The sequence below is a fragment of the Hyperoodon ampullatus genome (assembly GCF_949752795.1).
Source record: "Hyperoodon ampullatus genome assembly, chromosome: 5".
Taxonomy (NCBI): Eukaryota; Metazoa; Chordata; class Mammalia; order Artiodactyla; family Ziphiidae; genus Hyperoodon; species Hyperoodon ampullatus.
In genome coordinates, this window is record NC_136918.1 from 20,769,793 (window position 1) to 20,788,768 (window position 18,976).

General features: G+C 35.7%; 1 protein-coding gene across 1 annotated transcript; it reads right to left on the minus strand.

Annotated features, from left to right (window-relative positions):
* Positions 1-8,387: 8,387 nt before the first annotated feature.
* On the minus strand, positions 8,388-10,972 carry STRIT1 (small transmembrane regulator of ion transport 1; the record flags this gene model as incomplete). Its single annotated transcript, XM_079705199.1, has 2 exons — positions 8,388-8,482; positions 10,960-10,972. 2 exons carry the CDS (start codon positions 10,970-10,972, stop codon positions 8,388-8,390), a joined length of 108 nt encoding a protein of 35 aa, XP_079561325.1.
* Between the last annotated feature and the right edge of the window lie 8,004 nt (positions 10,973-18,976).

The following is an 18,976-nucleotide window of genomic DNA, read 5'->3' on the forward strand; positions in this document are numbered from 1 at the left end:
CTTCTTCTATAGGCAGTCACCAAGTCATACTTCACCTATCTCAAGGGCAGAACAATTCCAACAGTTTTTCCAGAGCTGTGTATTGAGTCGGATTTTTCCTTTACTGTTTCTTAGACTAAGATGATTAATCAGAAGGGCACTAATGCTTTCACTCCCTGGGCTATGGCCTTCCCCTAAAAGAAGAAATTCCAGATGATAACTGTTTAGCAAAATTATCATAGGCAATGAGTTTCAAATGCTTCTCAGTAGCTAAATTTCTTACATTGACATCAGTGAAAACTTGGATATGGCTTGAAAATGTAACAAAGAGCTCTGCCCTACACTTGACCCTGCATCTGCTTTCCTCCAGATGATGCATCACAAAACCTTGCTCTCTGCTTTGACTCCACTCTGTTCCTATGACCTGACATGTTTACACATCACACCGCTTTTCTTCTCCAAAGTTTTCCTTGTCACTAACTGTGTCCATAAAGTTACAATGATTAATGAGTTGCTGCTGCTGCTGTTATTGTTTTAAAACCTCTTTGGATTCCTGTATTAGAGTTACTACTGAAATGCCCACTGATTTATTTTTTTCACTTTTCTCTAAAGTGAATTTATGTAGATGTAGATTTTTTAAAAGTCTTCTAAAGGATTATTTTTGTGAGTATTTTTGTATCACATGTAAGTCCCAAGACTGTGAAGCAAAGTCCCTAAACTTGAAAGTTTTAAAATCATCACTTTCTAGAGACATATTCCAGGCAACCCCCAGGGAGATTTTCAGAGCTCCCACATCATCGTCACTGTACACCGCCTTTAGTGGATATACAATCAAGAATGGTGGGAAAGTGAATACATCAGCCTCTGCCTTAGAAGAAGAAGAAAAAAAAGAGGGGGAGGGGAGGAAAGAAGGTAGACTTGAGCATCTCACACCAAGGAGAGCTGTTCAAAGTGCTTTAACTACATGATGAGACAATCTAATGGGATACAGAAATATAAGCAATATAGATACGTGCAGCAGCATAAATAAGATCTAAATCATTTGCTGTAAGAGTACAATGCTCTCTGCAGCTCTACCAGGCTTAAATGCACAGGCTTTGAGACAGAATTTACTATAGCAGAAAGAATATACAACATAACATAGTGATCTCCAGGCTCAAAAGGATACTGCTTGGGGTTCAAGTTCTGATAGTGACAAACTGTGTGACTGGAGCTTGTTACTTAACCTTTCTGAATCTGTTTCTTCATCTTTAAATGGACATAATAATTACACCTAGTTAAGAAAGCCATCATAAAGATTAGATGAGCTAACACAGGCAAAATGCTTAGAACAGTACTTTTAGCATGTGATTCAGAGCCCTGGGTCAAGAATTTAAGTTCAGCTGAGCTGGTGACCAGCTGTGAGATTTTGGGCAAGTCCACCTTCATAAGTCTCATTACACACATCTAGATACACTGAGCTTTCATGAGAATCAAGCAAAATAATGTATAAGAAAGCATTTTTACAATTATAACATGCAAACTATTTTGTAAATGCATTGAAATGATTTTTGGATTGATACCTACTAAATTGCTAATTGTGGTTACCTCTGACCAGGGAGTAGAATTAAAGATAGGTGAAGGGAATCTAAGCTTTTTACTTTCTTCTGTATTGTTTGAAATGTTTAGAGAGAAGTCATTTATTGCATATGTACCTTTTGATGATAGTCTTCTACATAAGTTATTCTTATTAGAACTATGCAAGCATCTAAAAACTCTTGACATCTAGGGATTATAGTTTTACTTCCAAACACCTGTGTGAATATCTCTGTACAGTACTGACAACATGAAAACTCTCAACTACTCTCCGTATCTGCAGATATAGAGAAAGGTTTAAAGTTCTATGGAGGAGATTCATGTTGAGCCAAAATTTAAAGGGTGGAAGGAAGTATCAACAGTTGTATAAATGTAGGTGTTGGGAAGAGAGGTGGAGTATGTTAGGGCCAATAGTGGGTCTTTTTGGAACAGAATGTACAAAAGTGGCTTAGAGCTATAAGAGAGAGAAGGCAGCCCAGATATAGAGCTGGTCAAGAGCCTTAAGTTCTATGGTACAAGTTGCCTTTATATTAAGGGACTGTTAGAAATCTAAGAACTTGAAAACATTGCACAGAATGGGACTGAAATAACAGAAAATTATAGAAAACCAAAAGGAGGCTAAAGGAGGTAAGGAAGGTCTTGCTACAGGATTTAACTGTGAAGACCAAGAAGCATGAAAATGAAGTACTGCCCAGAAGAAACATGTGGCTGTCAATCCCTTATTTAGGTCAATGATTTCCTTCCCCTGAAATCTGGTACATCTCACAGTATAGTTGGAAAAAAAATCTGGTAATTTGGTGATCATATAGTATAGTTGAAGAACAATTTGTAATTCAAAATCAGAAGATGTGTGTTCAAGTCCTGGTTGTAATAATATTAACTATAATAATCATGAATAAGTCTCAACATCTCTGCACTCCAGTTTCCTTATCTCCACAGCATGGAGATGATGATAACATCTACTTCACAGAGTTGTTGGATGCAATAAATAAGAATGTATGTAAGAAGTAATGAGGAAGTTTGTGATACTAATAATGACTAAAATAGTCTCATACAAATTGAACATTCAATAAGTGACAGACATTGTGCTAAGAGCTTCACACGCTTGATCAATGTTCAGGCATTCATTCATTCACTTGACATATATCTGTTGGACATTTCCCTGTTATTTCCAGTGAATCCTACTTTCTCACATGTCCTACACTGAAGAAGTTTACCATCTAGTGGTGGATGCAAAAGGGAAATGGTCTCACTTAGAAACAATAAAGACCCTAGATGGGTGTGTGTGTGTATGTTTGGAGATATGGGTGGTCAGAGAAAGCTTTTACCAAGATGGTAATGTCTAAAAATACTGAATTCTAAGTAGTGCTTTTCAAATTGTTGGTCAAGCCACTGATTTTAAAATCAGTTTGGTGGGTTAAGGCTTGTATTTTTTTTTTTTTTTTTTTTTTTTTTTTGCTGTACACGGGCCTCTCACTGTTGTGGCCTCTCCCGTTGTGAAGCACAGGCTCCGGACACGCAGGCTCAGCGGCCATGGCTCACGGGCCCAGCCGCTGCGCGGCATGTGGGATCTTCCCAGACCGGGGCACGAACCCATGTCCCCTGCATCGGCAGGCGGGCTGTCAACAACTGCGCCACCAGGGAAGCCCCTGTATTTTGTTTTAAATTATAACTGACCCCACTTGTTTGTATCAGAGGACTCTGAGAATCCAGATATGTTACCAGGGTGGCAGTGAGATCCAAACAGTTCTCAGCCTGTTTGGCATCCTAATGGGGCCACTGAACTAAAGGCTTTTTGCAGAAACTTGAGGAGCCCCCTGGAGGAACTCATCTCTGTCAGAGAAGGAGCCAGGCTTGAGGAGCTCGGTGCAGTGATTGTGAATTCAGTGTGGCAGATGAGTCCGTCTGGGCCTTCCCTGGATGTATGTCTGGGTTCTAGGGAGAGAGAGGAGAGGCTGAGGATAAAAATGGAAATAACTATTTAATTAAACTCTGAGGCACATTGTGGCCTAGGCAGTGCTGCTTTAGAACTCCACAAACAGCAACTTGACTGTAGACCACCACACAAATCCAATAAGAGCTCTGATGGGACAGGTAGGGAGAAGTGGGAAAGCATCCATGGTGCCTGGGAGAAACTGTGGGGCTCTGCAGAGGAGAAGTGGTGACTAGAAGAAGCAGACATTTATTTATATGCCCGCGTGAGACCCTCCTGGGTTCCTTATCACGAGGGAAGCAACAACTAGGGAAGTTTGAATTACTGGTATTAAAGGTGATCCCATTACTCTGCACAGGCTACTGAAAGTGGAAAAGTGTGTTGGTTAAATATGAGAATAGGAAAAGTGAGAGAACATTAAATAAAAGAACAGGAGAAGAAAGGGAAAAACAAAATTGGATGGATCTGGCCACTTGCTTGAAGAGGTGATCGTACTCTGACTCCAAAGCAATCTGTCCATCTATTGTCAACAGGCTCAAAAGCAAGTTTCTACCTTTAGCAAGATAAATGAGGAATATGCCCAATGTCTACAACATGCTGATGAGATTATCAGCTTTATTAGACTAAGGGATTGCATTTTCTAAATCAAAATGCATCCTATCCTGAGTTACCTTCACATGATGCAGATGAGAGAAAATGTGGCCTTGAGTACATCAGTATGCAAACCACTAAGAAGCTTATTTCCATTTACTCTTCACTTCTGGACCAATTTTACAGAGTGAGTAACCTATAACAACTCAAAACAGTTTCTCCATGACCCTGTTTCATTCAGCATCAAGATTGCAATCAACATCTAATTTCTTTTAATATTCATAGACATAAGCTCCAAAAAAGAACTTTGACAGATATATATATGTGTCATTTAGAATTTTGAATTTATAACGGCATGTATGTCCAGCCCAAGAAAATGACTGAAAATGGACTTAAATCTAGGATAATGATGAAAGCCTTAAACTCTTGACTATTTCTGACCTTCTGAAAAAAAATCCCCAGCTCTGTGCCCACTCAGGATTCATTGAGATGATTTATAAGAAATTGCATACCTATCTCACTTTTGCAAACCAAGAAATCACTTTCAAAAGAGAGTGGAATAAAAGTAAAACATTCATCCATCTCATTCTCTGGGAAATTACCAACTCAAAATATTATTCTTCAGCTTTCAGTATTCTTTCCTAAAAGGAATCTTAGGCCAATGTATATTTATGTTTTAAGTGGAATTCCTCTGCTTGTCCAAAAAAAAAAAAAAAAAAAAAAATAGAAACAAAGAAAAAGGGGGAGGCAATGTCTGAGAAATGGCAATAAGCAATAATAAGGGATAATAAAATAAATAGTAAAAATGGGAAATAATTTCCTCAGAAAATAAAAAGAGAAGCTTTATTTAACTACAAGATCTACAGATGGACATTAGAGTCTTCCCTGGGTATCTGCATGGGACTGATTCCAGGACCCCTGTAGATACCAAAATCCACAGATGCCCAAGTCCCTTACACAAAATGGCATAGTATTTGCATATAACTTATGCATATCTTCCTGTGTACTTTATTTTTTTATGTATCCAATTTTATCTTTTTAATTTTTATCTTATATTGAGGTATACTTGATTTACAATGTTGTGTTAGTTTCAGGTGTACAGCAATGTGATTTAGTTATACATATAAATATATCCACTCTTTTTTAGAGTCTTTTCCCATATAGGCCATTACAGAGAATTGAGTAGAGTTCCCTGTGCTATGCAGTTGGTCCTTGATGACTATCTAACATATACATATATAGTAGTGTCTATATATATATAGTAGTGTCTATATGTTAATCCCAAACTCCTAATTTATCCCTTTCTCCCATCTTTCCCCTTTGGTAACCATAAGTTTGTTTTCAAAGTCTGTGAGTCTATTTCTGCTTTGTGAATAAGTTCATTTGTATCATCTTTTTAGATTCCACATATGAGTGCTATCTTATGATATTTGTCTTTCTCCATCTGACTTACTTCACTTAGTATGATAATCTCCAGAGAAATTATCTAAATAAAATAGATAATTTAAAATAGATAATAGGAGAAATGTCTATTTAGATATTCTGCCCATTTTTTTGATTGGGTTATCTCTTTTTCGATATTGAGTTGCATGAGCTGTTTGTATATTTTGGAGATTAATCCCTTGTTGGTCGCATAGTTTGTAAATATTTTCTCCCATTCTGTAGGTTGTCTTTTCATTTTGTTTATGGTTTCCTTTGCTCTGTAAAAGCTTTTAAGTTCAATTAGGTCCCATTTGTTTATTTTTGTATTTATTTCTATTACTCTAGGAGACAGATCCAAAAAGATATTGCTGCAATTTATGCCAAAGAGTGTCCTGCCTATGTTTTCCTCTAAGAGTTTTATAGTATCTGGTCTTACATTTAGGTTTTTAATCCACTTTAAATCATTTCTATGTTACTTATAATACCTAATACAATATAAATGCAATGCAAATAGTTGTAAATACAATGTAAATCTATGTAAATAGTTGCTGGCATGTAGCAAATTCAATTTTTGCTTTTTGGAATTTTCTGGAATTTTTTCAAATATTTTAGATTTGCAGTTGGTTGTATCCATAATGCAGAACTCGTGGGCACAGAGGGCCAACCGTAGATGGAAACATTACTGTGGGTTGTGCACAGGGATCTCACCTCTAGCCTTCTATTCTCTAGTAAATTTCCTCAGCTCTACCAGGCTTTGTTGCTCATGAGGAGTTTCCTTAGATATTTCAAAACTCATTGGAATTTACCTCTTATTCCAGACATGGCTAGTAATAAAAAAGCTTTCTTTGAGAGGTTTTTATGTCCTAATTACAGTATAGAGAAAGTAGTATTCTCAGCTCTGACATCAATACATGCCTTGATGGGGAGGAGCACAGAGTGAGGGTTGGTGATGATGTAAGGCCGAGCATTATGCAATCAGAAAATTTTAAGAAACACTTAACTCATTAAACTCTTCTTCTCAACTAGTTATAGCTGCAGTTTGATAGAATGTAAGCTGAAGGTTTTGGAAATTTAAATGCCTATAAGATTCTATGCCTTGTGAAATCTGTATGTCATCACCTACCTAATCCTATTGTTCACAGATCACTAATCACTTCTTTGAGAATTCCAATCCAGCTTACATTGCTCCAACGACATCTTGAAAGTTCAAAGTTAGAACATCAACATTGTGCATTCAAGAATATTGTAAGGAGGAAATAATTACCCATTTGTTACATATTTATTAGTTGTCTGTTTTGTACTATGAGTTGGAGAGATGAGAAATAGATTCACTCATAAAGGGCTTCAATTTAACAGAGGAAGAAACTCACATATATGAAAATATTAATGGAAAAATAATATGTATCATTATACTTCATTAATTAAAAAGTATAATGTAATATAAGCTAATATAATAAAGTGCTAATTTTTTGTTGCAGAAAAGTGGTTTGGATTTACTGATATAAGCTGTCATTGATCAGAGTCTCATGTACCAGGGAGTAATGCCTACACACACACACACACACACATATGATAGGTGTGTTTCCAAACTTCTGTGATACTAAAAATCACCTGGGGAATTGATTTCTTAATAGGCCTTCTCTAGACCTACTGAAATGAACTCTCCAGAGCAGGAGCTTGAGAATCTGTCTTTTTAACAAATGACTCAATTGTTTCAGTTCAGGCAGGTTTAGAAAACACTGCAGTCCTCACAACAATCCCATGAAAATATTATTCTTTTATAGTTGAGAAACTAAGGTTAGAGAGATTAATTAACTAACTACTCAAAGGACTCCCAAGTTAGAGTACAACAATCTGACGTCCAAAACTTTTGGTCTTTTCACTGCACTAAGCTTTCTTTGTTCTCTGAGAAAATGAGCAGGTTGGATGTGTAAACATGGAATTAAAATACTTATTATAGGGAAATTCATTTCTACTGCTGCTTAAAAACAACATTACAGTCTGCTTTAAAGTGCTAAGGAAAAGAATATTGAGCCCTTGAAATAAGAAATTATTTGTCAAAGATAGAAAGTTAAGATTTATGGAAATGCTGAAGCTTTTTGTGTTCCAGGGAAAAGTTGTGCACACATTTGAACAAGAAATGAGATATACTATAACTTCGAAGGGCTAAAGGTCAAAAGTTAAATACATATGCAATTTTGGTATTTTGATTGCTGAACACTCCTAAAAATGTTGTACCATTTTGAATTTCTAAAGACAGTATATGAGAGTGCTTATTTCCCCACAGCCTTACCAAGACATATATTGGTATATCTTCATTTTTTCCCATCTGACAGGTGAGTAATGGTTCTTCAATGCAGTGTTATTTACAGTTCTCTTATTGTAAGAGGTTAAGGGTCAAGTTTACATTCACATTTTGTTTTCTATGAACTGTCTCTTATCTCTAGCTCATTTTTTCTGTTTTTTGAGGGGTGGTCAAAAAATTTAATGTAATTTAATTTACCATACTTTTTCCTGTTGCTTATACATATTAAGTAGGATTATTTTTCCTACTCCCAGGTTATAGAGAAATTCATCTATATTTTCCTGTAGTTATTATTTATACCCATAATTTTAACATGTTTCTGAAGAGATTCTTATGTCCACTGAAGTACCAGTTTACAAATGCAAGTTTTATAAACTGATGTCAAACATTGCAGTTATTTACATAAGAAACATTTAATAATCTGTCATTTCATGCTTTTCTTAATTCTTCTAAATGATGTCAACCTGAAGTCTTCTTGCCTGCAGGATAAAGTATTCCATTAGTAAAACAGAAAAGATTATTTCTGGAGTAATGTGTATTATTTGTGAAGAAACATATTCAATTATTGAAAACTTTACCTTTCTAAGAGAAGACAACATAAACCATTACGATGCATCCCACAATCCAGCCAATCAAGAGAAGAATAGGGACCAGAAGGTGTGAAAATGTAGACACTGCTGAAAAAATAAACAAGAGAAAACAGGTCAGGTAGGTCATGTTGGTATTAAATCTTCTGAATCAAAAGGATAAGAGGAAATCTGATATAATATTAAGGGAAAAATACACTGTCTAATCACATCCATACAAGATTATTATTTTCTTTTCTACAAAGGGACTTGTGACTCAGCTGGGTATTTGGAATAGAAGACCTGTGTTCAAACCATAGGCCTTCCTTTTACAGTTATGTGACCTTGGACAATCCTGAGCTTGAACTTCCCTATTTGTAAGATACAGAGAATGAAACTTGTGCTATCCACCTCCAGGAGTTTTTGTGAGGATCAAACGGCATCATGTGTTTACAAAGGCTTTGTAAACTCTAATTACTGTGTGGGTGTGGTGTATACAGAACAGATTCATGCATTTGTTCAATAACACAGAGACCAGCTGTTTACATAGAAACACTGGAAAGTGATTCTGAGGTAATTCTTACTAAACTAGTCATAACATAGGGAAAGGTGTTGAAAATCGTTCTTAGACTTGATAGCTGCCTTTATCATAGGAAAAGGAAAGCATTACACCTTATGTAATCATTGAGAAAAGAGATTCTATTTTTTTAACTGGTTCAATACGGCAACCAACACTGATCCAACACACGCGTAAAAGACAAAAGTATAATAATTCCTCTTGTGTCTCCTCTTTGTACCCTTACCTGTAAAAAAAGCAACTTATAAAATTATCCTTTTTAAAATATTCACTGTATCTCAATCTTGTTTCAACCACACACCACACAAAATGATTCAAAACAGCACAGAAAGACATAGTATAGAATTAATGTCCCTGTGTTAAAGCCTCAGATATATTCCTAATTGAAAAACACAGTTAGATTTTATGCCATTAGCTAACAAAGAAAATGCATATTCTTAGCAATTGCATTCCTATTACAATTTCCATCACTCTAAAAGTGAAGTTTTTTAAGTGCTATTAAAATCATCAGGAAATGAGACACTTCTAAAATTAGAAGACACATAACAGCAAATATTCTGAAATTAAAATGAATTTTTATAGTTTAAATCTATTTTTCCAAAAGTTTTGGAGTCTTTCTTAACTCTCACAAGTTCAGCAGCTTTCCTTGCTTGTCCATCTCACTGTGACCTTGAACAAAGCGTTAAACTCGAAATGAAAAAAAAACCTTTCTTTCTCTTTACCTGACTTGTGGTATTGCTTTAAGGATAAAGGAAACATTATGATATGTTCTTTACTCTCATTTGGATGAAAGCCTTTTTATGAATTAAGGTAGCATTACAGTGGAAGTACGTAGTAATTTCTTGAACTGTTCCTATATTGATTTAGTATTTTTCCCAATTTCAAAGAACTTATAAATGCTCAATTAAAATATTGGTATTAACTTTTAAGTATTTTATACAAGCATATTTTAATACAGTTCTGAAATTTACATATAATAAAGCACTAAAAGTAGTGTATCCCATTACTTATTATTCTTTGTAAAAACAATACAATTGACTGTGCATTTAAATACTTAAAGTATACCTGCATTTGTGTTCTGTTAACAGTAGTGTTTTAAGTTTTATTATAATCTGTAGCATTGGTTTGAAATAGGAATATTTAGGAACACAACATACTCTGCATACATCACACTAGTAACACAAATAAGCACAGAACCTCTTTTTAAATATGAACAGTAATTCCAAAATTCTTCTCTCCGGGTTTAAAACCTGGTGCCACCACACTCTTATATGTGATCTCAAGCAAGTTACTAAAATTTGCTATGCCTCAGTTTCCTTATCTATAAAACGGGAATGATGATAACACTTCATATTTCATGAGATTGTTATCAGGATTAAAAGCATCAATTCCCATAGGCATTTGAAAACTTACTTGGACACTATATATATATATATATATATATATATATATATATATATTCAGCCCATTTTATCATTTATTACAGTCAATCATTTTTCTTAAAAATAAAAAACATTTAAAAACCAGAAAACAAGAAATTCAGACGTGAAGCATACTAAGCCTATTTTATTTATTTTTGTTTCAGAGTCAGAATACACACTCAGAAAGGTAGAGGGATTTCCCCCAAACTCACATGGCCATTTAGTAGCAGATCTGACACAGAATTCAAATGTCCTTAATGCTAGCCCAGCATACCACAATGCCTCAAATCCAGTACAACACTGGAGAATAACTGACCTCTAACTTATCTTTCAAAACAAGCACGAACAAATTAAGCTCTTTTGTTTATCTGATCCTTTCGAAATTATTCACGTAACGTATAGACATGGTCCATAAATTGCGTATCTAATGTATTTTTTGCAGCCACATTAACATATATGGTTAATGATCCTTTAGCAGAGATACCACACTCTTCAGAATAACTAAGAAACAACAAATATTGGGAAATAGACAATAAACCAGGGAGCCTGGAGCCTTTTTTGCCAAAAGAGTTGGATGTCTTAAATCTTACCTTTTTCAGCCATTCTTCCTGTTGTGGGGTGGGCTGGTCAGGGCCACGCTTACCTCTTTGTTATTGTTATCCAACATCTCTTTGAACTTTAAATAGACATCTGAAGAGTGTGGCAGCTGCCTGACTCCTGGCTGCCAATTGTGTGGGTGATGTAAGACATTGGAAAGCAGAACTCCTCTGTCTCTTTCTTTATCCTGTTATTGTGGAGGAAACAAGGAGCTACATGACCTAAACAATTAAGTAAGTTGAATTACCCTAACCCAGAGATAGGTAGATTTTTTTTTAAAACTTACCCAGTGCCTCAGACAACATGAAGGAAATGTTGGAAAGGGGGTATATAGAGGAAAGATGGCATTGCGATTAGAGAAGTCCTATTAAAGAGGAAGTGTGGTATATTGGAAAGAAAGGACTTTGGAGTTGGAGAGACCTGGCTTCAAATTCCAATTCTGCTATTTCTGTAATAAAGACTAGTTGCTTAACTGAGCATCAGCTTCTTTGATTTTAAAATGAAGATAGTAATACCTACCCAAGGAAGAAGTGTCATAAAGATGAAATGAAAAAGTTATATCAAATATAGACATTTATTATATTACAGAATACAAAAGATAAAATAATGCCTCTTCCTATGAACCATTCTAGAAACAGAAAATTGTAGTATAAATGTCCTAGAAACTAAAACAATAAAACGCTGTGGTATTGCCTAGACTTCTCAGAGAGCAGTCACAAGCTTGTTGTTTTTATTAGCAACGTATAAAAATAGGACATTCCATTTTTCAAAGTCCAACCTGGCTTATGTAACATGATCTAGATTATGCTCTAGATTCTCATTGGAATAACTTTTGGGTCTGGATGGAAAGGTTTGGCAAAATGACCTTGTAACCGACTTTCAAACAATCTAACACAAGACTGAGTGTCCTCCCCTAAAAAACAAGATTTACCTGATCAGATCTACCTCCACACAGTTCCAAGAGTAATGTTTCCTGCAAATGACCACATGTCTCATCACTGGTCAAAACCCACGAATGGTTCTCCATCTCCTAGAGAATAAAAATCAGAACTCCTTGTCAAGATACCTAAAAAGCCCCACCTCTTTACTTTCCCATTTGCAATGATGCTTCGACCACACTGAACTTGCTATTATATGAATCCAGAATGCTACAACCCACACAGGCAAGAATAACATATGAATTTCTACCTCAAGTCATATACCTATAGATTAGAGTGTGCAGCCAAAAATCTGGTAAATTTATTGCTTGTTTAATGTCATTTAAGCCAAGTTATCATCTCTCTCTCCCTCTCTCCAATTTAATGTTGAAAAAATGCCTGGCTATACCAGATAAGAAAAGAGATTATGTAACAAAATCCCTGATAAAGTCAGGAGGTTTTTCCAATATTAAATAATTACATATTGAACAAAAGTTAATCGAGGGCAATTTCACTTAAATGCTGAAAATTTTAACTAAATAGGCTCAAATGAACACCCTTTCTTAAAGCCAAAAAAAGATACTTAAAAAAAACAGTAAGGTACACTCCAAAGAACAAAGATACATATACTCGGGTAAAATAATCTTCCTGAAATGGATAAAGATAGAATGTATGAAAATACTTCTACATTAAAAATATTTATTTCCATGTCAGTCATCTTAAACTTTCTTTTTTGATATGAAATATTAACATTACTGCTACAAATTTGGATTCTGAGGAGGGATTACTTTATAACTCATTTATTTTTCTATTCTATAGAAAGAGACAGGAAAAAAAATTAATTCAATGAACATGAATTGCCCCGATCTCAGAGAAAGTTTCAATCTAGAATCTCACTTCCTTGGTATGCCTTCAGTTAAGAAGAAAAGTTTTATAGTATTTATTTAGGAAAAAATGTTTTATTCATTATTGGACTAGTTTTGCTTTGAACTCATAAACCCGATGTTTTACCATTTTCTAACCTTCCTCTTAGGGCATACCATTTAGGTACGTAAGTACATTGTCTAATTTGCATATTTTCTTGAAGATTTAACTCTCAAATCCTTTATTATCAAGGTGACATTAGATTCTTCTAGGGTATTTAAGCTAAAAAATTCAAATACTTGGCTCCTTATTCAAGAAAATTCAGAATTTATTCACTTTTCAAACATTTTTAACTATCAGTGTCTGGAATTATAGTAGAAAGATCTACACATGGTAGATTAAATGGACAAATTCCTATAAAGATATAAACTACCAAAACTGACTCAAAAAGGAATAGAATATTTGAATAGACTTATAAAAAATAAAGAGATTGAAGTCATAAACAAAAAAATGTCCCACAAGGAAAAGCCCTGGAACAGATGGCTTCACTGGTGAATCCTACCAAACATGTAGAGCTAACACTAACACTTAAAAACTCTTCCAAATGTAGAAGAAGAGGGAAGACTTCCCAACTCATCCTATGATGTCACTATTACCCTAAAATCAAAGCCAAAGATATTATAAGAAAGCTGCAGACCAATCTCGCTAATGAAGATAGGTGCAAAAATTCTCATCAGTAAACTAACAAACCACATCCAGCAACATCATATAAAAGCATTATACACCACAACCAAGTGGGATTAATCCCAGGAATGCATAGTCAGTACAACATTCCAATTCCAGTTAATGTTACACACCATATTAATAGAATAAGAAACAAAAACCACATGATCATCTCAGTAGATGCAGAAAAAACATTTGACAAAATCCAACACCATTTCAAGATAAAAACAATAAGTTAGGAATAAATGGGAACTTCCTCAACCTCACAAAGGGAATGTACAAAAAACCCACCGCTGGCAAAACACCTAATGGAGAAAGACTAGGTGCTTCCTCTACAACATGATGAACAAGACAAGGATGTTTGCTGTCATACTTTGAATCAATATTGTACTGGAGGGTGTAGCCAGGAGAATTAGGCAGGAAAATGCAGTAAAATGCATCTAAATTGGAAAAGAAGAAATTAAACTATCGCTGTTTGCAGATGACATGATCTTATATAGAGAAAATCCTAAAGAATCCACACACACAATCTTTTTTTAGAAATAGATTTATTTATTTATTTATTTATTTATTTATTTATGTTTGGCTGTGTTTAGTCTTCATTGCTGCACACGGGCTTTCTCTAGTTGCGGCAAGCAGGGGGCTATTCTTCATTGCGGTGCACGGGCCTCTCATTGCAGTGGCTTCTCTTGCTGCGAGCATGGGCTCTAGGGGCACAGGCTTCAGTAGCTGTGGCTCGCAGGCTCTAGAGCACAGGCTCAGTAGTTGTGGAGCATGGGCTTAGTTGCTCCTCGGCATGTGGGATCTTCCCGGACCAGGGCTTGAACCCGTGTCCCCTGCATTGGTAGGCAGATTCTTAACCACTGTGCCACCAGGGAAGTCCCCTCCACACACAGTCTTTTAGAGCTAATAATCAAATTCAGCAAGGTTACAAGATCAAGACACAATCAGTTGTATTTCTACATGCTAGCAATGAACAGTTTGAAAATTAAGAAAAAAATGACAATTACAATAGCATCAAAAAAATAAAATACCTATGGGCTTCCCTGGTGGCGCAGTGGTTGAGAGTCCGCCTGTGGATGCAGGGGACACGGGTTCGTGCTCGGTCTGGGTAGGTCCCACATGCTGCGGAGTGGCTGGGCCCGTGAGCCATGGCCACTGAGCCTGCGCGTCCGGAGCCTGTGCTCCGCAGCAGGAGAGGCCGCAATGGTGAGAGGCCCGCGTACCGCAAAAAAAATAAAATAAAATAAAATACTTAGGAATAAATTTAACTAAAGGTATATAAGACTTGTAAATGAAGACTGACCAAACATTGCTGAAGGAAATTAAAGATCTAAATAAACAAGACATTCCATTTTTACAGATTGAAATGCTTAATATTGTTAAAGATGGCAATACTACCCCAAGCAATCTACAGATTCAGTGTGTTCCTATCAAAATACCAATGGCCTTTTTTTTTTTTTTTTGCAGAAATGGAAAACCTAACCTTAACATTCATATGGGGGACTTTCCTGGTGGTGCAGTGGTTAAGAATACACCTGCCAATGCAGGGGACACGGTTTGAGCCCTGGTCCAGGAAGATCCCACATGCTGCGGGCAACTAAGCCTGTGCACCACAACTACTGAGCCTGCGCTCAAGAGCCCGTGAGCCACAGCTACTGAAACCTGTGCCCCTAGAGCCTGTGCTCCACAGCAAGAGAAGCCAATGCAATGAGAAGCCCACGCAACGCAATGAAGAGTAGCTCCCTGCTCGCCACAACTAGAGAAAGCCCGCATGCAGCAACGAAGACCCAACACAGCCAAAAATAAATAAATAAATTTCTATTTTAAAAATTCATATGGAATTGAAAGGGAGCCTGAATAATCAAAACAATCTTGAAGAGGAAAGCAAAGTTGGAGAACTTATGCTTATTGATCTCAAAACTTACTACAAAGCTACAGTAATCAAGAATATATGGGACAGGCATAAGGACAGACATATAGATCAATGGAATAGAATTGAGTGTCCAGAAATAAACCCAAACACTTACAGTCAATTGATTTTCAGTTGACTACCAAGGGTTACCAAGACAAAATATTAGGGAAAGAATAGTCTTTTCAACAAATGGTGCTGGGACAACTAGTTTTTCACATGCAAAAGAAGGAAGGTGGACCCCGTACCTAATAACATATTCAAAACTCAACTCAAAATGAACCAAGACCTAAATGTAAGAGCTAAAACTATAAAATCAGAAGAAAACATAGGAGTGAATCAGGCAATGATTTCTTAGCTATAACACCTAAGCAGAAGCAATCAAAGAATAAATAGGTAAATTGGCTTTCATCAACATTTAAAACTGTTGTACATCAAAGAACACCATCAAGAAAGTAAAGAGGCAATCTATGGAATGGAAACAAATATTGAAAATCATACATCTGATAATGGTTTAGTATCCAGAATATATTTTTTTAAAAACTCTTAAAATTCAACAATTAAAAAAAACCAAGTAATCACTTTTAATATGAGCAAAGAATTTGAATAGACATTTATCCAAAGAAGATATACAAGTAGCCAATAAGCACATGAAAATATACTTATATCATTAGTCATTAGGGAAATGCAAATCAAGACCACCATGAGCTACCACTTCACCTCCACAGAGATAATTATAATAAAAAAGACAGACGATGACAAGTATTGACAAATATGTGGAGAAACTAGAACCCTCTAGTGCTGATGGGAATGTAAAATGGTACAGGCACATTGAAAAACAGTTTTGCAGTTCTTCAAAATGTTAAATATGGAATTATCTTATGACCTGGCAATTTTATTCTTACATGTATACCCAAGAGAACTAAAAACAGGTGTTCAAACATACTATACACAACTGTTTATAGCAGCATTATTTACAATAGTCAAAAAGTAGAAACAACCCAAATGTCCATAACTTGATGAATGAATAAACTAAATGTATAGACATACAATGTGATGTGTTCAACCATAAAAAGGAATGAAGTTTTGCAACAGAATACACACTTTTCTCAAGTGCTCATGGAACATTCTCCAGGATAGATCATATCTTGGGTCACAAATCAAGCCTTGGTAAATTTAAGAAAATTGAAATTGTATCAAGTATCTTTTCTGACAACAATGCGATGAGACTAGATATCAATTACAGGAAAAGATCTGTAAAAAATAAAAACACATGGAAGCTAAACAATACACTACTTAATAACGAAGTGATCACTGAAGAAGTCAAAGAGGAAATAAAAAAAAAATACCTAGAAACAAATGATGACCCAAAACCTATGGGATGCAGCAAAAGCAGTTCTAAGAGGGAAGTTTATAGCAATACAATCCTACCTTAAGAAACAGGAAACATCTCGAATAAACAACCTAACCTTTCACCTAAAGCAATTAGAGAAAGAAGAACAAAAAACCCCCAAAGTTAGCAGAAGGAAAGAAATCACAAAGATCAGATGAGAAATAAATGAAAAAGAAATGAAGGAAATGATAGCAAAGATCAATAAAACTAAAAGCTGGTTCTTTGAGAAGATAAACAAAATTGATAAAACATTAGACAGACTCATCAAGAAAAAAAGGGAGAAGACTCAAAATAATTAGAAATGAAAAAGGAGAAGTAACAACTGACACTGCAGAAATACAAAAGATCATGAGACATTACTACAAGCAACTCTATGCCAAAAAAATGGACAACCTGGAAGAAATGGACAAATTCTTAGAAATGCACATCCTGCCAAGACTGAATCAGGAAGAAATAGAAAATATGAACAGACCAATCACAAGCACTGAAATTCAAACTGTAATTAAAAATCCTCCAACAAACAAAAGCCCAGGATCAGATGGCTTCACAGGCAAATTCTATCAAACATTTAGGGAAGAGCTAACACCTATCCTTCTCAAACTCTTCCAGAATATAGCAGAGGGAGGAAGACTCCCAAACTCATTCTACGAGGCAACCATCACCCTGATACCAAAACCAGACAAGGATGTCACAAAGAAAGAAAACTACAGGCCAATATCACTGATGAACATAGATGCAAAAATCCTCAGCAAAATACTAGCAAACAGAATCCAACAGCACATTAAAAAGATCATACACCATGATCAAGTGGGGTTTATTCCAGGCATGCAAGGATTCTTCAATATATGCAAATCAATCAATGTGATACACCATATTAACAAAGTGAAGGAGAAAAACCATATGGTCATCTCAATAGATGCAGAGAAAGCTTTCGACCAAATTCAACACCCATTTATGATAAAAACCCTGCAGAAAGTAGGCATAGAGGGAACTTTCCTCAACATAATAAAGGTCATATATGACAAACCCACAGCCAACCTCATCCTCAATGGTGAAAAACTGAAAGCATTTCCACCAAGATCAGGAACAAGGCAAGGTTGCCCACTCTCACCACTCTTATTCAACACAGTTTTGGAAGTTTTAGCCACAGCAATCAGAGAAGAAAAGGAAATAAAAGGAATCCAAATCGGAAAAGAAGAAGTAAAGTTGTTACTGTTTGCAGATGACATGATACTATACATAGAGAATCTTAAAGATGCTACAAGAAAACTACTAGAGCTCATCAATGAATTTGGTAAAGTAGCAGGATACAAAATTAATGCACAGAAATCTCTGGCATTCTTATACACTAATGATGAATCTGAAAGTGAAATCAAGAAAACACCCCATTTACAACTGCAACAAAAAGAATAAAATATCTAGGAATAAACCTACCTAAGGAGACAAAAGACCTGTATGCAGAAAATTATAAGACACTGATGAAAGAAATTAAAGATGATACAAATACATGGAGAGATATACCATGTTCTTGGATTGGAAGAATCAACATTGTGAAAATGACTCTACTACCCAAAGCAATCTACAGATTCAATGCAATCCCTATCAAACTACCACTGGCTTTTTTCACAGAACTAGAACAAAAAATTTCACAATTTGTATGGACACACAAAAGACCCCAAATAGCCAAAGCAGTCTTAAGAATGAAAAACGGAGCTGGAGGAATCAGGCTCCCTGACTTCAGACTCTACTAGAAAGCTACAGTAATCAAGACAGTATGGTACTGGCACAAAAACAGAAATATAGACCAATGGAACACGATAGAAAGCCCAGAGATAAACCCACGCACATATGGTCATCTTATCTTAGATAAAGGAGGTAGGAATGTACAGTGGAGAAAGGACAGCCTCTTCAATAAGTGGTGCTGGGAAAACTGGATAGGGACATGTAAAAGTATGAGATTAGATCACCCCCTAACACCATACACAAAAATAAGCTCAAAATGGATTAAAGACCTAAATGTAAGGCCAGAAGCTATCAAACTTTTAGAGGAAAACATAGTCAGAACACTCTATGACATAAATCACTGCAAGATCCTTTTTGACCCTCCTCCTAGAGAAATGGAAATAAAAACAAAAATAAAGAAATGGGACCTAATGAAACTTCAAAGCTTTTTCACAGCAAAGGAAACCATAAACCATAAA